Here is a 26,859-nt window from a genome sequence, read left to right as displayed (position 1 = left end):
AGTTTAAATTATCAAGATTCATTAAAAAAAGGAATCAATGGTAAAATTTTTTTCTTTTTTAAAAAACAAACAAAAAACACCTGGATTAGCAGTATTAGCAAAAAAAAAAAAAAAAAAAAAATAGTTTTGACTAATAGGACTCAGGACAGTAAGTATTTTACTTTTAACTTAGTAATATTTCTACAGTGAAAATTATTTAATATCAGTAACTAGATTCATTTAAGTACATTTCTGAGCTAATATTTTGTTATAGTCACAAAGAAAAAATTTCTATGTATTTTATTTTATTGATGAGACATTTTCATCCTAAATAAAAATAATTCAACAGGATTTAAATAAATAAAAACTTTTATTCAAAACATAAAAGACATATTTGCACTTCATTTCTTCCTACGATACCTGCAATGAAATACAATAAATATTTAAATGGAAAATTAATATTTATGCATGTAAAAATAAACAATCAATTGTAATAATGAAGTTTCATTACCTAGTTTTTGATTTAAACTTCTTATTTGGTTTCTTTTTGAGTTTCATTTTCTTCATTTTTTCCATTTTCTCATGATGTGTGGCCCTTGAAAAAGATATTTTTATAGCACACAATTTGAGTACCACAATTTTACATTAATACAAATGAGAAAGAATTTTATAATTGTTAGCATTAGTCATCAAACTATAAGTTCAGAACTCCATTGCATGTTCATTTAAACAGACAAAAAATATTATAGAAAACTATAAAAATAAATACTATAATAATCTTTCATATGTTTGAAGTATTTTACTTAATTTTCAATTTATTACTATCTGAATATTAGGAGTATCGTCACATTTCATATTGAAAGGAATTTGATCATGCATATTAGCTAAAACACATTTGTACACTAGAAAAAAAACTAAAAACTATATCAACTAGCCTCACTTTACTTGCTTAAAAAATCAGAATAGGATTAGTGAACATTATTAATTTCACTATCATTTACTTTGAACACACATTTTACGGCAGCTATACTAACTTTAAGAAGTGAACTATCACTTGTATATTTGCATATATATTCGAATCTATTTAAAAAAAGGCATGATTAACGTGAAAACTAAGAAACAAAATTCAGAGCATAAAACTTTTAGGAAAGACCACCTCTAAGTAGCGATTTCTATGTACGACCAATAAGGAAATCATGGAATTTCTTCCATAGATTTTGTGTTGAAGAAAACCTTTGGGAGAGGCCACCAAAATCTGTTCCAGCAATTGAGCAAACCTCTGCACCAAATGGGAAAGAGCTCAAATAAGGAAACACGAAAGAATATCAAAACAAAAAATACTAACAAAACAAATAAGTAAATTAAAATGTATTCAAAATATTTGTGCAAGGCTCTTATTTAGCGAGTTCTTTTAGATGATAGCTGGAAAAGATCAACAACTTCATGTTGCAGTCAGAAAGCAGAAAAGACATTGCTAGTAATTTATTTTTAAGGCTGAAAGTTAAATTAGAAATTTTTTTTTTAGAAAAAACTAAGCATCTCAAACAAACAAACCTCTTCTCATCTTTTAAATTTAAAAAATATTTATGATATAAATTTAAATGGCGACTATAACAAAAGGCATAATTGTGTATTAATTTAAAATGGTTCTACCATAATTGGTAAATTTGTATTTAAACATTATTATATGAGTAAGAAACCTTTTTTATTGACACCATAAATTTTGTTCATGAATCTGGTTCCAACACAAGTGGCATTTTCGCACCAAGAAAATTACTATGACAAAAATTAAAATCGCTGTAATCCCCAAGAACAACCAACCTCCATTAACGACCATTTTACTGTGGAATAGTAAAGAGTTGTTTGTCCCATTAGGTTTAGTAGTATATATGGAACAGTAAAGAGCTGTTTGTTCCATGAGGCTTAATAGTATATATATTTACTTACTCATATCTAAATCCTTTGAGTGTAGTTCTACTGGTGTCACCTAATTCTTTGTCAAAATTGCGTTGCATTCTCCGCTTTTCTGCAATTATAAATATATATATATATCAATGCAAGAAATTAACACCTGAGAGATAAAAGAATAAAAAAAAGTCCTTTTGCAAGTTTCAAACTTTTGTAAAATGTATAAACCTATGTAGATTAATCACTATTGTTAGCTGCATGTGTATGTATAACATTAGTAATAACGGCAACACGCAACATGCCGCATAGGCTTTAAATGAATATTTATCTAGTGTTGTTGTAGTGCAAAAGAGAAGAATGACAGTTAAGTTAGGAGTTACTACATTATTAACATGCTTACAGACGATTTTGGTCTAGTGCGATAGTTACTAGATTAGCAAACATAGCAGCATGAAATCGGCAGCAAATATGTTAAACTGTAAAAAAAAAATCTCTGTAATCCACGGAAAAATCTCTGTAAAACCTCATCTCTTTCGTCTCAAAATATACACTATGCTAGTAAACAAATATACATTAATATACAAAATATACACTATGCACATCCTGAAAATGAATATATAATAGTCTACCTATTGCTAATAAAAAAAAAAACAATTTATTTTTGCAGAAAAATTTACAAAAGTAAAGTAAATAAGGATTTCGAAATGATGCTTTTGATTAGTTACATGCATTGTTTTTCACTTCTTTTGTATTTAAAAGCATAATAGCACATAAATAGCAACATTGATATGAGTTTAAAAAAAATTATCTTTCAGATAGAAATTTTTTTTAAGTTATTAATTTTTTGTGATATTTTTATTAATAAAAGATAAAAAAAAGAAAAACATACATACTACAGCTGAGAAATAACATTAAAAAAAGGACATATTATGACTTTACATATGTAAATGTTTCAATACATAAAAAAATTTAGGAGACTGACTTAAGTCCAGATAATTTTTATTAATGAAATAAACTTAGCTTAGAGTTTCAGGCAACTGCAGAAGAAATTGAATTTTTTTATTTTTATTTATTTTAAGTACAATTCTAAAAAGCTTAATATTTTTACACAACTAACTATTTTATTTAAATTTTTTTTTCAGGGGTAATTGTGTCGCAGAGTGAAAAACTCAGAAAATTTTACGTGCAAAAAATCAATGTCAATTAACATACCATACATGTTTTAAATTTAACATTACTTTTTGAACTAACATTTATAATTAATTACCTACTAATACAGAATACCACACCTTTAGAGTAACTAATTCAAGAAAAAACTCATTTCTTACTAAAATTGAGATATTGCGTTTAAGGTTACGTGAATATGAATCGCGATATTGGATATTAAAAATGCAAAAATACAATATTGAACTTTTAAATTGCGCAAATACGAATAACTGTACATGAATTTTAAATCGTGTGAATACAAAGCACAATGAGTAGTTTTTAAGTAACGTATAAATTGATATTGATGATGATTCGTGAATACGAATCGCGATATTAAACGCGTAAAAACAAATTGTGATATTAAATTTTTAAATGACGTGAATAGGAATGGCATAATAAGTAGATTCCAGAGCAGTTCTAAATATTCAAAATGGCAAAAGTCTGCCAAACTGAAAGAATAATGTAAGTCTTCAAGTAATTAGCAAAAGAATGTAGATAAACATCTCGTTAACGTAATTTAGAAGAAGCTCAAGAATTTTGTCGAATTATAAGTTTTTTAGTCGCAGCAGTTCGTAAAACAATCAACGTGTGTGAAATTCTGCAATCTTCACACAAACATCGCATGCACCGCTTCTAGTTTTTAGACCCGGAAGAATGATGAGAAAAACATGGAATTCTGGGGTAACCCGGAATATAGTCACCCCTGTTTTTTACACTTAAGATAATACAGCATTCACAACATATAAAATAATGCTTTAATAAACACTTACTATGCTTGGGTTCATCCTCAGAAATCGCCCTTGTCCTTTGGGGCTTTTGGGATCTCTTGGCCTGTCTTGCCTGAAACTGGGCAGCTTTCTGAAGTTCCACAGATATACGATCTTCAGTCTGAAACAAATAAAAACATTTTCACACATGAAAAAAAAAAAAAAAAAAAAAAAGGTGGACATCAAAAGAAAAAAATAGAAAAATTTTTGGGCTAAGCTATTATTGATACTTAATTCTTTCTTTAAGTAAAAATTGTTTTATTAACCAGGTAAGAAAAGTGATTCACACATTTGATGGTTTTTAGTGAGGCATAGTGATATAGCATCAACATATTTCTCAGAGATTAAGCATTTTTCACTACAAATATGTACCTATACAATATTTGAGCCCTAGCCAGTAGTTAGTTTTTATTATTACCAACCTTCAGCAAACAAACTTCAAATACACAAGCAACAAAACTAAGAAGAAATGATTTCCTCTTTAATTAAGAAGCTGCTTTTCAGTGAAAATAAGCCAGATTAATGCTGTAGTACATTTACATTTAATAAAACTATTTAACGAAGAGTTTGTATATCCATAAATATTTCAGTTGGTAGAAAATTTGATGAAAAATTATTAATTGACATTTGCAATTTCCAAAGTAAAAATGGAAATCACTGTTAGAAAGATAACATAGCACACTATTTTTTTTTGTAGTCAACATTGTAAAAGTATTTGTTTCAGATATTTCCTATTGATTTTCAGGCTTATTTTAATCGAGATATTATGCTAATATTTTTGTGGCATTTTAAAATTTAGGTTTAAGAAAACATTTACGTACAAACATTGTTGAATTTATTTACATTAATAAATTTGGCCAAATTATAACATGTATAGGAATCTTCAAAACATCACAATTCAACTACATGCAGAGATGCCGAACAGCAAATATATATTTTAAAGTGGTAAATTATCAATTTTGATTCTTGGTTTAATAAATTCAATTTAGTAGATTTTTATCCACCCCTAATTCTAAATAATTTGTAGGGTTATATAATTCTCCCCTTTATAGTACTTAGGTCATGCTATACCTTTTAAAAACCAAGCAAAAATAGTCAAATATTTAAAAAAAATTTTTGTAGTTATTTATTGTTCTTTTATTTACTTTCGCGTGTCTGGAGCATCTCTGTACATGTATAATATAAAGAATTTTTTTTTTACATATATTTGTTATTGTAGATATAAAATCTTATGATAAATTAAAAATCATTAAATTAGGTTAGTACTAGTTGTTGAAGCTTAATTCTAAGACTAACTTTATTATACTCACTGATGGTATATCTCCTCCTTTTTTCTTTTTGCTTTTTGGATTGCCAAGCCTTAATGCAACTGCAAATATTAATATAAAAAAAGAATAGTGTAAGTGACCATAAACTTATATATTAACTATGAATTTTAATGAAAAACATAACATCTTTTGATTCAGTTAAGATTTATTATAATTGAAGATGAAAGAAAGAAGGCAATCCAATTGTCATTTTTTTTTTTTGGAAAATGGACATAGACTGTTCTTCTCCCTTGATCATCAATACTAAAGATTATAATAGAAGTAAATATTGTTTTTTAAAAGCAAAAGTAATCAGACATTTAAGTTGATCTCTTAACATTATGTTTACGTCTGGTAAAAAGGAGTGTAAAAATAAAATGATCATTCTTTAGAGAAGTTTTTTTTAAATAATAACTTAAAGGTTAATATATAAAGAAATAGTAAGATAAAATAATAATAAGTAATAGAATAATAATAAGAAAGAGACAAAAGAAAAAAAAAAAACATACTTTTTTCTTTTCTTTTTTCAGCAGGTGTTTGAAACCAAGATCTTTTAGACTCATTCTCATTTTTCCCAGACACAAATTTCTCAGCCCTTTTTACATTTTTTTCGATGGATTTCATTTCTTTATCTTCACGTTCCTCTCTCATCACTCTAGAAAGATCTTCTTCTAATGAAGTCACTTTTTCTTGATATTTGGCAATGACATCTAAAAAGTGACCACAAAAATAGAAGATATATTTAAATGCCTGGAGTCCCATTCTTAATTAACTAAACTCATACACAGGAATACTATTTTTTTCACAAAAACGAAAAAACACTATGTAGAGAGCCAGCATAAACATGAAACTCTAATAATCAAAATGAAGGATGTAATAAAATTCAATTTCAAAAGCAATATGAATTGTTTAAAAATGTGTTAACTTATTTTTTTGATTGGATATATTAATCTAAATATCTAAATTAATATTTGCACTTATTTATTATTACAGTAGGGAGTCGATTATCCGGAACGATTGGGACCATCGCTATTCTGGATAACTGATTTTTCCGGTTTTCTGAATCGCTACAAAAAGCCGTTTTTTTATAATTGTTAAACCCAACTAAAAAAAAATTAATATTTGGAAATAGTCTTAAAAAGAATGATTATTTCCAAAATGATGGCAAGGTAAACATCTTTCAAAAAAGAAAGAATAATAATAAGAATACGAAATCTTACGAGGAAAAATTCTTTATTTTTAAAAAAAGAAAATGGTGGGAAAATTTATCGAGTTTCGTTCCCATTTTCTGATTTCCCGATAACGGGTTCTGTACAGTACATAGTTACTTGGTACATGAAATTACAAAATAAACTTAAACCACAAATTTATATAACCAGAATATAATTTTTATATTGTGCTGAAAATAAATTTTCTTACCAAAACAGTATTAGACATACACGATGGTTGTGGTTGGAAACGGCTACAATCCGATAATCTTGAGGAGCTAGTTCAAAAATTTACGGTTAGAACATAGTTGAAAAATTTTTCATATTCCTTACTCTTAATGTATTTTTTATTTTCATTAAAGATAGCTCAGGGACATGTCAAAAGACTAGGCTGGTTTCAGGTAAAATTTAATTTCTTTAAAATCTATAATAGAATTTTGAATAATCTATAATAGAGTCCTGAATAATAAGCTTTTTTCAATAGAAGGAAAACAGCAAAAAGGAAGAAAAATTGCTAGATGGCTGGACGATATTGAGAGGAATGCAGAACAGATGAGAGTGATTGCATACAAAGATTTAAGCACTGGATAGGGCCAGGTGAACTCCCTTGGACTTTTAACAGCCTGGAAGAAGAATTTTGGATTTGGGGGGAGGGTGAATAGAGAAAAATTACGGTTTTCAAATTATATTATTGGCCGAAAAATGAAAAATTGTCCTAAGATAAAAATTGTAGGCTGCCTTAGATTGAATGTCATGGGTTACTATATGAAAAATTTTATTATTAAATTCTTAATAATAAATCGGGTTTTGAGATACAGCCCATTGTGTCTACTATCTTGTGCTGTTACTTCAAAATAAAACGTTATGCCCAAAACGTTCTGGACATATGCAGAGATCTATATACATCTTATTTTATTATATGTATTGACTATTACATCAAAACTAATATACATATAGGAAAAATTAAAAGGATTCCTAAGTTTTTAAATAAAAAAAAAATTTTCTTCAGTAAGAAAAAATTACAGCAAAACAGACATCTGGGCACATAATTTAAAACATAAGAGCAACACATAATTTTAAAATTTACTCACCAGCCGGAACTAACCGATGCTTAACAGGGTTTTTAGCTTGCTTCACTATTTCTTTCAAAAGTTTGCGTTCTTTCTCGCCAACCATTGAAACTGACCTAAAGGAAATTTTTTTTTGTTCTTTTAATTAGAAATTGTTCTTTTAAATAGAAAAATACAAGTCTGAAAGATAATTAAAAAAAAGAAGAAAAAAAAACATTTGAAAGGAATCAAGATTATATTAATATCATGAAAGATTATACAGCACCTTCCACTCTTTCCAGCTCTTGCAGTTCTTCCTACTCGATGGATATAGTGTTGTAAAGTACATGGCAAGGTAAAATTAATGACCTTAAAAGGAAAAGTTAATCCGTATTAAAACATAAAATAAATGTTCAGGCAATTAATCAATAACAAATGTGTTGCAACACATATCAATCTAAAAATCACTAGTTCTAATTATAAACAAATGTTATTCAGTTAGAGCAAAAACTGTTTATGTATTTGCTTATTCATTCATAATATCTATACTAATGCAAACATGACACAATTTTAAAAAATGTTATCCTAAAGGTCTTGTTTATGTAAAAAAAAACATCACAACAAAATAAACACATAAAAGAGCTGAAGAAAAAGCTTGTATAGTCATAGGGCAGGTCGAGATTTTAGTTAACAAAGATCAGGAGCGTGGAGAAACTCTTTATTACATAATCTTTTTAAAAATATTGCACCGTTAAGTAATTTTTAATTTATTCTCATTTTCCTATTCTTATTGATTGTTTGTACCTATTATGTTTCAACATTTGTTTAAATAACCTCTAAATATAATTTTTATTTAATTTTTTTCTAATCTGAAAACTAAACAATGTCATAATGAAAAACATGGATGCTAAAAAGTCAAATGCTACAATTTTTTTTAAAGAATAAATCATTTACCTAAGAAGTTTTTACTCATTCCAGCACTTAAATATTTAAGCTTAAACTGAAAAAACAAACTGTGAGATACATTCATAAGTCAAAACTCAGTCATTTATCTGCAACATTTGTTGTCCTTTTTTGAGGAAAAGTCTTTTTTTCTTTTTCTTTTTTCTGACCACAATTGGGGCATAAGGAAGTCAAAGGTCACAGCATAATCACTTGCAAGTTCTTAAAACTAACACATCCATACCACCTGCTTGATGCCATATCCCTAGGCAACTAAACCTGCATGCCTGTATCTAACTACATAAATATTTTTTAAGTTGTAATTATTAAAGCCTCATATAATTAATTATGAAAGTTTAAACTGTAGACAATTATTAAAACAAAAATAATAATAATAAATAAAGCACTACCTTAAATGCTTATTGCACAAAAAATATAAAGTTTATATAACCACATTATTAAAATATAATAAATTATTAAAATGCAATAAAGAATTAACTTAAAAATATTAAACCCCAATTAAAAAAAAAAAAACTTACAGTTTTCACTCCTGGAATATCTAAACCTCTAGAAGCTACATCAGTGGCCACTAAAACATCAACTTCTTCCTCTTTAAATTTTCTAAGAGATTCTAACCTTTCTGGTTGATTAAGATTTCCATGCAGTTCTGCAGCTTTAATACCCATCAACGAAAGCAGTATATACAATCGGTGCACTTGCTTTTTTGTTTGTACAAAAACCATCACATGATCTTGAAATGTTCGAGAAAGCAAAGCTATAAAGGTTTAAAAGTAAAAAAATATTAAATACATTTTTTTTGAAGATATCACACTCAAGATTAAGTTTTATTGTTTCAAAATACTGTATTCGCTCTTTAAAAACACCAAAATATATTGCAAATGCTTTTTGTTATACAGTAGAGAACCATTTATCCGGTATCCAGATAACCGGGAAACCAGAAATCCGGGAAGAATTTTGCTTGGCTTTCCCTCTATTTTAAAGTACTATAAGGATTATAAAAAAAAGGAAAAATAGCGGAAATTTGACTCATCCTTAAAGTTGAGTAGAGGGAAAGGGGGGAATTCTTCTCCTCACTTGCCCAGAGGAACTTCAATTCTTCCCCTGACCTTGAAGATCATTAGATCCAGAGGGGGCAGGGAAGGGACAAACGTTTTATTTTCTCCTGTGTTTATTTTCTTTTTCTGATAAGCTGCCATCAATCAAACTTAAAGGAGTGGCAAGCTGATTTCCTTTTCTCTTTGATTTGCAAGGGGGTGGGGAAAATGCATTGCACAGGTATTGCAATGAATGTTTGAGTTAAGGAACTTGAAACATCTGGCTAAGAGTAATTGATTTTAAAGGTGAAATGTGAGATTTATTTTAAATCATCCACTTCAGTTACACAGTTTTGTTATTTATTATGGTGAATTGTTTTATTATTTCGGATAATGCATTATTTAATCACTAGTTATATTCATCTATTTGACATCAATTAACAAAACAATATTTTTTTGTTGAATAAATTCTGATTTCTTAGAAATGCGATATCATTAGAAAGTTTTTCTTGAAAGGTGCAATCACATCTGCTTTTATTAAAAATAGTCTTTTAATAAAAAAATAAAATAAAAGGAGAAGATTGTTTATTAATTTAAGCATATAATTATTTGTTAATAAAAGCAGGCCTGTGGCCTTTTTATTCAAAAATTTTATCATTAAGTTTTTTTTCTTTTTAATTCCGTTTATTTTATAATATTCTGTCTCTTCGAGGTTTTAATACTTATGTTAGTGCCTTTTTTAAATATCGTTTGTTTCCGTTCCATAATTTTCAAGTGTTGTTTTTATTTAGATTAATAAGTTTTCTTTTCATCCCCCCCAGTATAATTAGGTATGAAATTGCGAATTGCGATTTTTAATTATTCGTTTTGTTTTATATTAGTTAATTTGGGGATTTTAATTATCATCAAAAAATAAATATGCAAATTTTGTATTTTTTAAACTTGTTTTTCTTGTCTAAATTTGCAACTGTTTTTATCCTTTTAAATGTTATTTTTCTACCATTTTTTTTTTTTTTAATTTAGGAGATATTTTTGTTTTTTCCCTATTTTTAAATATGTTAAACTTTTTCCTTGTAATTTGGGTTTGATAAAACATCGATTAACGGCACTTTTGGCTGATCCAGAAAACCGGGAAATTCAGACATCCGGGATAGCGATGGTCCCGAGCATCCCGGTTAATTGGTTCTCTACTGTATTTGATAACATCCCTTGGTTTATAAAAATTGATAAAAATTCTTGAAATTATTTGCCTTTTACCACATTTCTTATTGAAATAGCTATCAACACATCTGCAGAGTATTACTACAGGAAATTAACTTGTTAAACAAGAGAAAAAATCCTAACCGAACACTATCATTGGATGGTGGGAAGCAGAACAGCCTAAAGTGTAAATACATAGCTTTTTGACTTTGAATTGGAAAAAAATTTACAAAAAAGAAAGTGTGTGGTAAATGCTATTCCATATATGATATTTATGTAGAGATTAAAATAAAATAGAAAATTTTCCGACATAAAATTTATTACCTTATAAAATCTAATCTAATATATATGCAAAAAAAAGTGTCAGTTATGATCAGGCCCAGAGTGGGAAATTTCCACTCACCAGCTTACCATTTGTGATCATATATTTAGTGCCAGGGTGTAATTTCAACTGTTTAAAACGTTGAGTTTTAAATGAAACTATTTACACTTAGACAATAGCGCCTTTACAAGCCTCATGTGGAAGTGTTTTCATAGCAAGCAACAGCATTTTTCTTTAATTTAGAACAAAAAAATTGTGGTCACCCGCTTCTCACATCTAAAACCATAACTTGTTACCACTATTATTTTAAGACCATTCTGTGACCATTATATATTTTCTATTTTGATTAAATATTAAGTTAGTTATTTTATGATATCAGTTACTACTATAAAAATCTTCTTTATACACCAGTTAAAAATTTTTTTCAAGTGTTAAATAATGGTGAATAAAAATTTTATCCCTGTTGGTTTTGTCAAAACTGAAGTTTCATGACACGCACTCACATCAAATCATTGATTTTATAATTGAAAATATGATTGAAAATTCAAATTATTTACCAGCTAGAACAGCTTCCCTTTCGGATTCTCTGTTTGGCCTGATACGAATAAATTCTTGATAAAGATTTATGGCAACTTCAGTGTTACTGTTGATAAATATTTTCACAGGTTTCTTTAAAGCAGATGCAGCTAAATCTTTAACCTTGACAAAGATAAAACATTCAATTAACATTATGTTCTTAAAAACATGAGAATAAATCGCTTCAATTATCTTAAAACTTATACCTCATCATTTAGAGTGGCAGAAAACAGCATTGTTTGTCTGCTATAAGAACATTGTTTTATGATTTCCTTCATTTGTTCAGCAAAATATTCATCTAGAATCCTAAAATAATAAAATTTCTGTAGATGTGCAAGTAATAGTAATTTTTATGATATATGCTTATTACAAATAAAATTAATAGAAGAATTTTTAAATATCTATGTTTAAAAAAAATCATTCATAATTGATGGTATTTTCAAGATGGTTACAAACACTTTATATTACTGACAATTTCAATTTTAATAAATACATAAAATCTATTGGAGTTTGTTTCATGAAGCAATTGTGTATTAAAATGTAAAAACAAATGTTTCTGCCTTGGTGCATTCTTAACAACATGTACACAATAACCTTTTTTGATTATACTTTTTCATTCATAAAATTTTATTCCAGCTTATTCAAATTAAGCTGTACTCCATCTAATGCATGCTGATGAAACTCACCTCTGAGAACGTAAAAATTGCTATCTCTGTGATCAAAGCAGATAGAGTATTCCTTTCCCAATACACAATCATTTTGCTAACTATCAGCTTTTATAAAATAACAGGGGTGATTGTGAGTCAAAATTCCGGAAAATTTCTTGAGTTAAAACAAAAAGTTTAAATTGAAAAATTAGAAAAAATTTAAACAAGGTTTTTTTTTTCCTTTTCTCAATATTTCTTAGTTAACTTAAAATAACTTTTAAAATTTTACACATATCTATACCATTTACACATACCTATGATGACCTAGAGAAGAAATTAAAATTTACAAATATGCTTTTGTTTCTTGAGTTTATGATTATAACAACTATTTACGGATAAAAAATGAATATTAATCATGATTATAAGCTTATAAAGTATATCTCTGGCTCTCCCTTACAAACTGTGCTCTGCTCTCCCTTACAAACCATTAAAAATAAACTGTGTTTTTAAGTTCCACCTTTGAAAATTTGATTTCCGGAAACTTCTGTGATCAATGATTTTTTGAAATGCCTGGACCTTCAATCTCCGGATCACTGATAGCGAAAAGTCCGGAAATCCGGAGCCCTGAAATAATAACTGTTATCTAGGATGCCTTGCAAAATAGTTTAAGTATGCAAGACATACAAATTAAGAACTTTAGAGCGATTAAGAGTTGGATGTCAAATAATGATGGCAAGAAAAATTTTACCTATCTGCTTCATCCAATATTAAAATTTCAATATTATGAAGACTAAATGTGGGAGTGTTTTCAAGATGATCTAACAGTCGACCAGGAGTAGCAATTATTATGTCGGGCAGTCGTCTTAGAGCTACTTCTTGAGTTTTCAATTCTAGGCCACCTATAGAAAAGTATTTACAAAATTTACAAAGCGGTTTAAATGGAAAACAAATACATCAGATAGTTGGAGATTTTTTTTGGAGACATTTCAAATCTACAATATGGCTGTTTCAGGTTAGCTATTAAATATTTGTATAAGCAAATATTTGTGTTTCTTTAAGTGAATGGTAGATAACTTCACTTACCGGCAGACAACACAATCTCTATTTTAGTGAATTGTGCCAATTGCCTTGAAACTTGATAAACTTGAACTGCAAGTTCTCTTGTAGGCAATACTACCAAAACTCTAGTCACTGGTTTGTCTTTAGGTTTGAATAATAACCTCTCTAAAACAGGAAGCATAAAAGCAGCAGTTTTTCCTGTCAAGTAGAAATGCAATATGATCAAAATCTTAATGAAAACAAAGGATACAACAGATTATGCTTTACAATAACAAAATAAGGAATAATATTTTTTCTCTTTTTTTCAACATAAAAATTGAACATTTAAACGTTTTTTATATCACATTTCTTTCATATTGTTAACAATTATACTCAAAACTTTGCAATTATAAAAAAAAAAAAAAAGGAAAATTGAATTTTGTTATTATGTAATTATTTACTAAAAAACAGTATGATAATAGTACAGAATACAATTCCCAATATTGTTGAATTCCATAAGGATTGAAAAGATTGAAATTTTTTGGAATTTTTTTTAAAGCAATTTTTTTAAGTACCCATTTTATAAAAACATAATTTTTCCATAAATTGAATTAATGAATGGATATGAAACAATGAATGTTTTTTAAAGTTATTATTGACTTGATGTATAATTGTTGCGTCATGTATAATTGATTTCACTACTATAGAATAATAATTAAATATAAATATAATCACCTAGCTAAATAATTATTTATATTATTACAAAAAACAATAATTTAATAATTAATTTATTTGTAGAAGGAAGGAAAACCAATGATATGTTTAATGCCTTTCTGCATAAATATAAATTATGTAAATCATACACAAAAAACTGTAATGTATTAATTAGTAATATCAAATCACTGACAAAAACAAAAAAAATCCACTTTATTACACGAATACAGATAAACCCAGAAGATATTGTATAAACTTAATTAAGACTTCTATTAAATAAATTATTTGTTAATTTGAAAAGATTCAATACTTTTGTTCTATCATCTTAAAATCATGACCATAAAAACATGACAAATAATTTTAATAACTTAATTTTTATCATTGATATAAGAAAACAGATTATTAATAAAAATTAGCATCATAATTTATACTAAATGTTTACCTGTTCCAGTTGCTGCACAACCATAAATATCTCTTCCCATCAAAGCCACTGGTATTGTCGCAGCTTGGATTGGAGTGGGATGTAAAAAATTCATTGAAGTAATAGCCTAAAAGAAAAAAAAATTCTTTTTATTTTTTGGTCCCATGAGTCAGCAATCAATCATAGTTGTATTTTACGTGTTTAACATGAAATTTTCAAGCTGATTATCACTTAACATGAAAGGAAATAGGACACACAGATAATAAGCATGTGAATAAAATCCAAATTATTCCTTCTGAGGAATGCTATTTCTATTTTCCTCCTTTGCCAAAAGTAGATGATGAGCAAGTAAATAAAATAGTAAAAAAAAATTAGTTTAATTAAGTAGTTTAAACTTTTAAGCTTATTACAATTTGTTTGGTTCACAATGGTATTATTTGCATATATTAATGTAGTACATAATATGTGTTAATAATATGTAATAAATTGCTTCCATGATGTATCGGACAAAACAAAATTAGGCTAACATGAAATAATTATGATAGTTCCACTGATTTCTCATTAACGAGGTTCTACTGTATTACCTTTAACACATGATCACTACCATTATCAAGTTACAGGATAAGGAGGAAACATAATATGAAAAAATATTGATATACTTAAAAATACGTAACGTTTCATAATAGCATAATCAATTGAAATTTAATATTGTTTCAGAAAGTTTTAGTAATAATTTTAAATCAGTAATTAATTTAACAAAGTCCTCTCCTTCCATCTCTAACGAAAAGTCACTAGATTATGAAGAGATAAAAAAGAATTATAATTTTGTTTACACACCTATTAAATGAATTTATTTTACTTCTCAGTTACTAATTTTCAGTAAGGAGCTTCAATTTTCGAATGTAAATAGAAAATAGGAGTAAAACAACTTTGGTCAGCATCAAAAATCATAAAATCATTTTTTAAAAAATTGTATCATTAATTGGTGTTTTCAAAACATTGTTACTTAAAATAGGGGTGCAAAACCTGCGGGCCAAATGCGGCCCTTTGACTACTGAAGTGCTGCCCGCAAGAGCTTCTAAACACAATGAAATTTTTTAAAAAATGGCATTTTTTAATCGCACTTTTAAGTCATCACGTTTTGACACAATCAATTTTAACAGATTTTTTAGTAAATGTACGTATGCGGTTTCTTTAAGCCGATTTTATTGTAAATATAAATGATTTTTTTAAAACAGTTATTTCTGCTTTTCAACGTTATTTTGAAAATGCAATGCAAATTTCAGATCGCCCATTTAAATAATCACTTTTTCTTGAACTTTATTCGTGACGATTTCATCTTAAATCTAAGTAATTTTTTATCTTTTTTTTGCAATTCTTTCTTTTTTTGACAATTTTTTCCAGCAGTTATTGCTATGCGTTCCCACGTATTATAAAAAATTCCAATTATTCTATTACGACATGCAAATTTTAAATCGTGCATTTGACACGCTTTATTCGTGCTGAGTTGAGCATAAATATAAGTCAATTATCCTCCCAAATATTTCTATACTTTTCCACATGATTTTTACGATCCCTTTATTTAACTATGATGTTATTACGTCACGTGATAGTTAATCGCGCAGTTATCACTTTTTGTTACGGCATTTCGGTGCAGTTTTATCGTAAATCCTAGTTATTTTCCCTTCGTCCCCCCCCCCCCGCAATGAATTTTGATTTGGTCGAATGTGGTAATGAATTGTGATTTGGTCAAAAACCAAATATTCGGCAAAAAAAAGAAGGAAAAAAAAAAACATCGACTGAACGCCGTACACTTGGGGACAAATAGTAAAATCTTTTAGCAGCATAGCAACTCTGAAACTAAAATTTCAATGCTCAGAATAATATTTCCTGGAAAAACGTATTCGTAAATTAACTCTAAAAAACAAGGCCAATCAAGAATGTTTTTGAAAATGTCGAAAAGCGAAACAGAGAACATAAAAATCAATCTAAATTTTTGAAAGAAAATTTTAAAGCTGAACATCTCAGTTTTCAAATTACCAGAAAAAGCCAAGAAAAAAGAATTAAGTCAACAGAAATGCTATTAAAAATTACTGCGTTATAATAATAACGTCTAAAAAAAGTTTTTTTTTATTTAAAGAAAATAAAAAGTTAAAAAAAAACGTTCTTAATTCTTTTTTGATAAAAAAATAGAAAGCTAATGTTTAAATAAACATTACAACATTTGTCAATAACATGTCTAAATACATGTGCGGCCCTTCGTTAGCCAATCAGCTGTGCAAGAGGCCCTTCACTCAAAAAAGTTTTGCACCCCTAACTTAAAATATAACATACACTATATTCAGAACTGATTTTTTTCTGGTAATAAATATTGTTAACATTATAAATTTAAAAAAAAAACTAATTTAAAATGTACTGAGCTAAATCAAATTGATTTCAAAGGTAATGAAACAAACAAAGTACTTTGAACAAAAAGCAAAAGTTTTTACAAAGCAAGACTATTTTAAACACAAACTTTTCAAGTTAGTAAGAACTAATACCTTCTGTAATGGCCTAGACAAATTCATTTGCTGAAAAGTCATACCCTTATCATACTTGATTTCTTCCCCTAGGATTTCACTGTCTATCTATAATGAAAATAAACAGGATAAAATAAGAAAAAAGCACCAAGGAGTTATACAAATTGAACCAAACATACATGAAATGTAAAGTGAGATAAGACATGTAAATGATTAGAAATACACGCATACATATTTTAACAAAATGCAAATTAATTATCAAAGACTTTTACATGATCATGATAAAATAATTAGTTTCTGAAAAAGAACTCTTTTCTTGATCATATTAGCCACCATAAAAACAATTTATGCACAATTTTAAATGTATTCAATATTGAGTTATTCTATTTTTTAAATTACATTACTTAATTATGTAAAAAAAAAAATTGAAATTATAATTAATTTAACTACTACTTATAAAGGTTATACAGGGTATTTTTTATATTTAAATAAAAGCTATTTATAAAAGCATAATCAACAAAACCTTAAAAAGATAAATATTATTGATTATACTGAATTTTTTAATTGTAAATACAAGTACTGAAGCTAACATTTTTGTCAGAAGTAAATTATTATATGGTCTCTACACTCATAACATTTAACAAATTTGAGATAATTGAATTTTTTTATTTCAATCGTTTTTAAATCTAATCATCAAAAGAAGAATTAAAGTTATTTGGATTGTCAAATCTAAATAACAAATTTTTTGCTGCATTTAAAATAATGAAAACAACTATTAAGCAAGGTAATTTTTCAATCAAATCATTCTAGAACAACAAAAATAGTTCAAAAATAAATAAATAAATAAATAAAAAAAAAAACTCACATCGATAACCTTGTCAGATTCAAACATACTCTTCCTTTTCTTTTTCTTCTTCTTGACTTTAACAATATCTAAATTAACAATTAAAATATTGGATTAAAGAGACAGTAAACAAAAATAATTTAAAAATCTCATTCATGTTCATTTCAAAGATGGGAATACTTAAAACTAGATCTTATGCATTGATTTATTGCACTGATTGAAAATATTGCTTTTATGACATACATGTGGTCCCATGACTGTCAGACATTTGAAATTCTACAGAAATGCATTTATTACCAATAGTAAGTACATTGTTTCAATTTTCTTAAAAATATCATTCGCAGAATTTTTTTTAAAAATTTTTAATATTTATGAACATATTGCTCAACAGAAAGAAATGCATTGCTTTTAAAATCTTAACAAATATTCAATTCATCAAAGTAAAAAACATGTAGTAATTTTATATATATTTATTTTAAATATATATAAACATAAACCAGTATTATATCAGTCAGGATGGCCAGAAAAAAACCTCTGACTCTGAATTTTCCTGATTTTTAAAACTGGAAGCATAAATGTTAAAAGGTTCACTTGGGCCTTATTTTTATATGCGATTAAAGTTGAAAATAAAAAATTAGTTTTTATAATTTCTTTAGGATTGTGATACTCTCTCATCGGGACATAATTCAAACAGAAATATTTATAAAATTTAAATTAATTATAAGTACTACTACCTTATTACTATGTATACACACTCTTTAAGTTTACTTGTGGACTGTGTGGGGTGAGAAAGTGATTTTATTTCCATCTGCAATTCCTGAAGAGGTTAAATTCTTACAAGATCACTTTTTTAGGAAAGGATATTGGACTTTTAGGTCCCTGATTCTTTGATTAAAATCGATTATATTTCCTTGACTTTTGCAAATTAATAAAATTCCTTGATTTTTTCTTGTTCCGAGACTACCCTGCCTGTGTAATTAAATACATTCTTAGCGAATAAAAATGAATCATATTCCTTAAATTAAGGACACTTAATCAATGGAATGAAATTTAAAGCTTTGTTTTAATAAGTAGAGAACTTTTTTTAAAACTGCATGCTTCAGGAAAAGGAGGAGTTAAAATGGGAGTAAATTAAAATTGTTTTTATATGTAATGTTTGTTGAGTGTTTTTATATTAAGCTGATCGTTTTTGTATTTTTATTTCCAATATTTTAAAAAAATTAACAGATTAGATAAATTTCAATTTTACACATTTTTATTCATAATTATTTAATATTTTCTACACAAAAATTTCAGTTTCAGACAGTAATGGTCAAAACAACGTATTTAATATTAAAATAACTCAAGATTATAATCGATTGACCACTTGTAATATGCATATTTTTATTTATAAATACTTCTCATTTATAACATCTAATCTATTCACTAAAACTTAGGGTTTTTGACAAGATGGATTAAACCACAGTTAAAACTGGAAATAACCGATAATTGTCAAAACCTTGGCAACCGTTCCCAAGCTTCTTCTACTACTTATTAACCTGGCTCCCTGCTCAATTCTTTTAATTTCCTTACCTCAATTTTTTACAAATAACCTATTGAAAATCGAAAAGAGAGATTTTACAGCTTTTCTTTTCATATTCTTATATTATCAGTTTGAGACAAGTACCTTTTTTCTTTCACAAGTAGAGAATAAGGGTAATTCTATAAATCAAGAACAGTTAATTAAGAATCAGGATGTTAAACAGCAATGTACTATATAACAAACATAATGTTGAATAATATAAGCCTTGGAAGAAAAATTCCAAAAGTGGGTCTTTTTAAAAATTTTTTTAATAAAGGCAGGCACTGAACCTTTGTACTTTGCTTTAGAAGATGCCGGAAGTGTTGCTCTTGTATCGTTACCCAGTGGGCACCTGTGAACCAAACTCACGAAGGCGAGCAACATTACCCATGCCAGACAGCCACAAATACCCGATCATAGGGTGGGCCACATTCACACATCAGAAGACAACACAGGGAGAAAAACATCCATGCCAAGAGCGGGATCTGACCCCACAGCCATTGGCTTCGCAGTCAGACACGCTAACCACTCGGCCACCTAAACTTGTTAATGTGTGCTCACACTATTGACATGTAAATCATCTGGCATTTTATTATACATACTAGATTTCAACAACATTAAAATATATATATATANGATTTTTCGCAGTATATATATATATATATATATAAAACAAAATGAGAGTTTAATATTAACCTGAGGGTTCTTCATTTTCATCAGAAGATATAGCTAAATCTTCAGTAGCTTCCACATCATCTTCATCCAGTTCTTCAGCATTAACCTCATTTACCTCTGCTGATTTTTCAACAATATTTTCCTCTGTCTCTTCTTCTTCTTTTTGAAACTATGATATAAGGAAAAGAAAAATATATTTAGCTGAAGAAAAAAAAACTATTTCAAAGGAACAATATCCAGATCAATGCATGTAATATACATGAAATTTAATCCTTACTCGCTTTTGCCTCTTTTCAGCTCTAATTAAAGCAATTTTCTCTTCTAGAGTGCTCGGTTTCCTCCTGGTATACTTATGAATGTCATTCCATTTACTGTTTAGAGCATTATCGTCCTCATCAAATGTGAAATTGGATGAAAATGTAGATTTTTCTTCTTCCTTAAAAAACAGAAAAGACAAAATTAAAAAAAAATTTAAATAAATGCAAAAATTATAAAATAATAATTAATAACAATCTTTTAATGGTCTTCAAAAAATTTATTTATTAATTTTGAAGAAAGTGAAAATAAAATGATAAAAAACTAGTAAATAAAAAAAAAAAAAAAAAGGTTAGGGGTGATTGTGACATGAACAGAAAAACTCTGAAAATTTTACGCGCAAGATATCTCTTATCTACCATACTTGTTTCATATTCAACACAATTTTTCTAAATAGGACTAATATAATGATATTTGATTTTTAAAAGCACGTGATTAAGAATTGTAATGCTTAGCTTGTAAACGCATAATTAACCCAAATATAAATTTACATAAATATATAATTATCTATTATGTAAATTTATGTTTGACATTGCAAAAGCGGGAATACAAATCGCAACATTGGATTATAAAAATGCATGAAAACGAATTCTGCCATTGGATTTAAAACTCGTGGGAATACGAGATGCAAAATTGTTTTTAAAGGCCATATCACACATAGCGAAAATTCATTCAATTCAACCTTCAACTCAATTTCAACTCTGAAGACAACCCCGTCCGAAAACATAGGCGTGCCATACTTATCCGAGTTGGATCAACTGCTGTTCAACTCTTTCACATCTCTTCAAAAGTGTTGAAGCAACTTCACAATTCAACCAATCAGGTGGCAGCAACCACATGGGGCTATGGGATAGCACAAGTCAAAACAATATGGCGGCAAAGTTTATGTAACGAAGCAGCGTATCTAATTTGTTATATACTAATTCAGGTGAGTGTTTAATTGAGTATTGATTTTAAAGTTATTTTATAAGAAGTATAAATCTGTTTCTATCCATCAAAGAAGTTTATGTTATAAATGTGTTATGTTTTTAATCGAGAATTAAAAGTATGATTTTCTACGCCTAATTCGCCAATCTGAAATAAATTTTGCAAGTACATAAAAGTAGTTTTGTTTTATATTTTGACATTGCTTTAAATGATAAACAAATTTTATGAATTGCATTTAATCTTTTTCGTACGTAACTGTATATTTGTTAGTATTCGCCGAATTAAAATATAGTTTTTTTTCCAATTACTTTGCTCTTTCTATAGTTCCGATAAGATTACACCAGCAATTATTCTAGAATTGGTACTGAATTCAGCGATTTTGAATATTTTTTTATAAAGGAAAAAATTGCATTAGAAAAAGAAACTTTTCTGAAAACTTACTCATACCTAAACAATATGCTGACAGAATTAATTTCTTTGTATTATTTTACTTTTAAACTGTATATTTGTCAGTATTCGCGGAGTAAAAATTTGTTTTTTTTCCCCAATTACTTTGCACTTTCTATCAGGGTTCAACAAGTGGGCCCACCTTGAAAAAAACCCACTTGGGATGCTAAGTGGGTTTTATTAATAAAAATTTTTTTTTTTATTAAAACTTATTGATTCACGTTTAATTTTATGTAATTTATATTGTAGCGTAAGTTTGTCAAATAGATTTGCATGCTTTATATGATAAAGTTTTTAATATTTATAAAGTTAAAGAAACTTGAATCTGTAATTTTATATTGCTATTAAAAACTTTAAGCGGGTTTTTTCAAAAAGTAATATTTAATGAAATTAAATTAGATGGAAATTTAAATAGCATAGTCTGCAAGGATCTATTTTTCAAATGCAGTTGCATGCTTTATATAATTAATAAGCTGGTTTTGAATAAATTATGAAGGAAGTTGAAAATATTTTTTTACCCGTTAAAGCACCTAAAAGGTTTTTTCAAGGTAATATTTTTAATAAAAAAATATTAACACACGCTTAACTTTAAATATACAAATATGTAGGTACTTTTTATATCTGCTTTTTTCATAATTTAATAGATTAATTTATTTTTTGAAATTAAAGATAAAGTTAAAATTATTTATCTAAAAAAGAAGTCTTCTTCTTAAGGTTAAATATTTGAAAAAATGGGACAAGTAACTGATACTCCTTGTAATTATACATAATTTTAATTTCACTTTCTATTAATCTTATTATAAAAACATGGAAAACCATTAAAAATTTATTTCAGTTTTTACTGATAATAAAAAACTTACTCATACCATAACAATATGCTGACAGAATTAATTGGTTGGTAATTTTTAATGACTGTTCCTTATTGTCTGTTGCCTTAAATACATTTGCTTCACCTTTCTTAATAAATTTTTTTACTTGTATTGCAGCAAAGATGAGTCAAAATTTTGAACAAGCTCCCGTTGGAGAAACTTTTAAATGGAGCATCGAAATGGAGAGCACATTTATTGAACTCTTGAAGAAAAAAGAGAACATTTGGAATGTAACATCCCGCCACCACAGGAAATATCATTTAAGAGCTCATAAAAAATTAATCGAAACTGCTTTTGGAATAAATTGTTCACTTTTATCAGTTCTTGTTTTTCCTAATTTTTAAATAGTTTGTGTTTATTCATGTTGAATCTTTAACAAAATAGTGCCGTTTAATAGCTTTCTTTTTTTTAAAATTCAGTTTCACATAAACTTTTAATTTTCTACAAATAGCACAATTTTTTTCAAATTAGAGTATTTCACTAAATATATATAATAATACTTATCGAACTCTTAAAAAACTATTTTAATAATTTTTCAAGAACTTAAAGTCAACATTAAAAAAATTAATTGCATTAATTTGGTGCAAAAAATTATCAAACTCCTAAATTTTGTTATAACTGTTTATTTTTACTCTTATATTAGATTTTGTTTTCTCCGTTGTAAAATATACATAGTAAATGTAAGTTGCAAAAAGCTATATTATGTTATTAAATATATGAAAAACTTAAAAGATAATTTATTTGAATAATTTAAAATAAGTACTATATGACTAAAGGTAAAGAATAATATAAAAATATATTATGCATAAAGCGCTAAATCGCCTAAAAAGAAAGAAATCACTCGTTTATCAAAGATCAACTCTTTTCAACCGTATGGCAACCATAGTTCAACTGTTTCAGATGGTTGTTGAACAGAAAGTCGAAGTTGGGGTTGAGTTGATGGTTGAATTGAACAAATTTTCGCTATGTGTGATATGGCCTTAAAAATGCGTAAATACAATTCGCGATATTGAACATTTGAATCATGTGGATACAAATCGGGACGTATGATCACATGAGCAGGATGCAGGCAAACGTATAGCAGGATGTAACTTTTAAATTAGGTAAATACTGATCACATCGAAGAGATATTAAAGACAGCAAAAATAAGTAAAACCACTAAAATGTAAATGTCTCAATAACGGGATATAGCAAAAATCATAGAAATTAAATTTTAGATTGCGGAGTTAAATGAAAATTTCGTCGTATTATGTTTTTAATAAATGAAAGTCTGGGAACTAATAGTTCTCAGAAAAGTCATTTGCCGGGTTCGTAAATTTTAGACGTAATTTATACCGGAATAACAGGATATACAACCACCACTGCAAATGTAAGAGAAACACTCTATGTTTGAATGCAAATAGTATTTCTTAGATGTGTTAAATCTTCATGCTATTAATTTCGCTTTAACATTTCATAATTGCTTTTTCTTGTTGCAGGTGCTTAATCAGTGCTCACTTTAAACGTTAATTGTTCCAAGTAAACTGTTCTTTTCTTTTGACGATCATTAGAATAATTATAATATATTAATGGCTGATTGAAGGAAGAGAATATCTTTTTCAATAAAAGGACCACAAAATTCGTAAATTTACGGCTCTTAAAATTTAGCAATATTTGCCAGTCCCTTGGAATGTCAATCATAAAACTTATTTATTATTATTTAAAAGTGATAGAGTATTAGTAAAACTGAATCATTATAAGTAGATTAAATTTTGTTTCAAATTGGTACTTTATGATTAAGTAGTTTAAATGAAAATATATTTCTAATCGAACTAAAGATAGCTGATTGTAACATAAATGCTCTATAAAAAGTTAATTGATTTTCTTGTCTCCATACCAGGAATTATACTTCCCAAACACAAGGAAATCTCTAAAAACACATTGGTAATAATAAAATATACTAACTTCACTATCACTGCTCGAATCATCAATTTCATCATCGTCTTCCAAAGTTCTGACAACTCCAAATTCATTAATGAGTGTCGGTTCCATTTATTGAATATGGTTAATCTTTCATAAGCCTAGAATTTTTTTTAGAGTAATATACAAATCTTCTTTTTCTCACGTCTCGCGTGTTTCTAATTTCAAAGCAAGATTTCTAATTTCAAAACAAACAAGCCAACAGAATACAGATACAGTTACTTATAAATTTGTGCAATGCACATTAAAAAGAAAGTTACATTTTTACTAAAAAATAACTGCGCATCTACAATATATTTAAGGTAATCATAACAACTACTATTTAATAATTATTGCAATTAATAATGGTAATTTTTAATAGATCAGTTTCATATATATCATTTATACAACTAATATTTCACCTAGGGTTAAGATATCATTCATTTGATTATACTTATTTAAGTTTTTATTTTATTTTTGGAGATGCAACTGCGTTCGCTTTTTCTATTGGCTATTGTTACATGATCACCGGATCTTTAAATGCAGGGATTGGATGAAATTGTAAAGTCATACTTACAGTTTTGGTAAGTACTGCCATCTCTTGAATTAAATTATAACTAAATTTTTGTGAAAGTATTTAGTTGGCGATACTTTGCAGACGCCAAATACTTGCTCATTGGTATTGTAACCCCATGAAGCTTCTTTTCTTCAATTCAAACTATCAAACAGGTTCAAAGGCCAACGAGTTTGTTTGGCACGTTGATAGCGGGCAGGGTTGGATTTGTTGTCTGAACTTTAATAAAGCAAATTATGAAAATTTTAACAATGTTTTAGGAATATTATAAATGAATATTTCTTGAAGTAAGTTTTTGTTTACCTTTTTTCATGTTATATTCTTTGGTTCTTTTTAATATTTGAATTCTGGTTCTCCGTGTTTCTGATATTCAATGGTGGTTGTAAACGGGCATTACTCTCTCTAATTTAAATGTAATAACATTTAAAGTCTCAGAATTGTCATATGTTAACTTCATTGTCACTGCTTCTAGCAATAAGTGTGACTGTTTGCATTCCGTTGCAACTTAAAAGACCGGCTAATGATTCATATCCTTAATTTTGTAAGATCTTGAATAGGAGGGAATATTTATTTCTCAGATTTTGACGAATAAATTGTTATTATTTGTACGACCTCTTATCTAGTGAAACCCTTATTGCATGAATTTTTAATGAGTATTTTCTTTGTTGTTTATTATTTTTGTGTTGTATTGATAATGTTTTCATTGTTACTTATCAAGGGATTTACTTCTTATAATGTGAAATATAAACTTTCGCCTTTGTCATTAGTGCCCCGTTTTCGATCTAATATTAAACTAGTTGAGCACCCCTTTCTCTTATGGAGTTGGGGTCGATTAAAAAAGAAAAAATTAAGCACTAACAAGACACTATGAGATCATGGACAAAATTGAATACCTTAACAATTAATAAAACTAAAATAATTCCAATTATTTATTGTCCTTCCCGGTGACTTTATTAAATTAGGCAAACAATGTTTTTTATAGTTCATCCCATCACAATAAAGATTAACTGCATTATGTATCACTTGTCATGATGCTAGTGCTGACAACTCATGATAGTTAAAATTTACAAGTAATTTCTATTTGGTTTTATCCCTTTCAAGGGACCTTAAGGCAGCTATTTCTACTGTATATATTTATTAAATCTGATGCTTATCTAACATTCATTAAGCATTATTGGTGTCAATAATAAAATGGTGATTTTTTTTACTGCTCTTCTGAACAAATAAGTAACTTTACTCCAATAATTTTGCTTCTTAATACTTAGATTATATTTTTATTGCAATGTGTACATAAATTAGTTAAACATAGGTGACAGTAGCAGGTCATTTTTTTCTGTTTCTCCAGAACTAGTTAGTAACACTTCATCAATTTTTCCCTACAACACGTAACTATATTTTCCCATTTCGATTGCCATTGGTTCTGTAGAGAAATTTGTCTAAGAAATGTTTTTGCAAACAAATAAATATGTGGTTTTAAATAATTTTAGAAATACCAATTTTGAGACTTAGTTCTCTTATGCTGCCGTGTTAATGTTAATCAATCAATTTATCTGATAAAGAGAGTAAAGAATAGAAGAAAGAAGTGGTCTGTCTTGGCCAAATTTTTAACTGTTTAACTGTACCTTCACAAATTCAATTTTAGAAAAACGGTAGTTTCGCAAAATAATTTTTCTTAAAATTTTATTTTTGTATCCCGTAAGGAACAATAAATCCCCAATTTTTTCTTGATTTTTTAATTTTCACAAATTATGCCTACATTTTCACAAAATAGTTACCTCTCAGAAAAATCTAGACAGACCCCTGTAAATATAAAAGTAAAAAAATATTTTTTTTTTTTTTAAAGATTAAATA

The 26,859-nt window shown here is 27.5% G+C and overlaps 2 protein-coding genes and 1 long non-coding RNA gene across 3 annotated transcripts in view; 2 read left to right on the top strand and 1 right to left on the bottom strand.

Annotated features, from left to right (window-relative positions):
* Positions 1-330: 330 nt before the first annotated feature.
* On the bottom strand, positions 331-24,933 carry LOC107450912 (Dead-box helicase Rs1). Its single transcript, XM_016066858.3, has 19 exons — positions 24,441-24,933; positions 20,216-20,374; positions 19,960-20,107; positions 17,724-17,791; positions 16,880-16,966; positions 14,361-14,466; positions 13,250-13,423; positions 12,915-13,065; positions 11,726-11,825; positions 11,501-11,642; positions 8,906-9,141; positions 7,711-7,793; positions 7,467-7,561; positions 5,677-5,877; positions 5,171-5,229; positions 3,864-3,981; positions 1,927-2,005; positions 491-574; positions 331-399 (listed from the first exon to the last, which is right to left on the bottom strand). Exons 1-19 carry the CDS (start codon positions 24,525-24,527, stop codon positions 381-383), a joined length of 2,196 nt encoding a protein of 731 aa, XP_015922344.1. The 5' UTR covers positions 24,528-24,933; the 3' UTR covers positions 331-380.
* On the top strand, positions 21,041-22,819 carry LOC122268820 (uncharacterized). The gene is made up of 2 exons (XR_006224700.2): positions 21,041-21,181; positions 22,614-22,819. It is a non-coding gene; the product is annotated as an uncharacterized lncRNA (long non-coding RNA).
* Positions 24,934-25,061: 128 nt separating the features above from the next.
* The window catches only part of LOC107450889 (neural-cadherin-like), a 301,080-nt gene continuing 299,282 nt past the window's right edge, over positions 25,062-26,859 (top strand). Inside the window, exon 1 of the mRNA XM_016066818.3 lies at positions 25,062-25,295. The gene's annotated coding sequence lies outside the window, so the exon portion shown is untranslated. The remainder of the gene's footprint in view (positions 25,296-26,859) is intronic.

This window comes from Parasteatoda tepidariorum, chromosome 1 (genome assembly GCF_043381705.1).
Source record: "Parasteatoda tepidariorum isolate YZ-2023 chromosome 1, CAS_Ptep_4.0, whole genome shotgun sequence".
Taxonomy (NCBI): Eukaryota; Metazoa; Arthropoda; class Arachnida; order Araneae; family Theridiidae; genus Parasteatoda; species Parasteatoda tepidariorum.
This window is presented reverse-complemented; position numbering and strand designations above follow the sequence as displayed.

Coding starts and splice junctions, on each gene's coding strand:
- LOC107450912 (XM_016066858.3), bottom strand. CDS start 24,527: ATGGAACCGACACTCATTAATGAATTTGGAGTTGTCAGAACTTTGGAA. Junction 16,967..17,723: donor AATCTGACAAGGTTATCGAT/GTGAGTTTTTTT, acceptor TTTTCATTATAG/ATAGACAGTGAAATCCTAGG. Junction 11,826..12,914: donor ATATTGGATGAAGCAGATAG/GTAAAATTTTTC, acceptor TTATTATTTTAG/GATTCTAGATGAATATTTTG.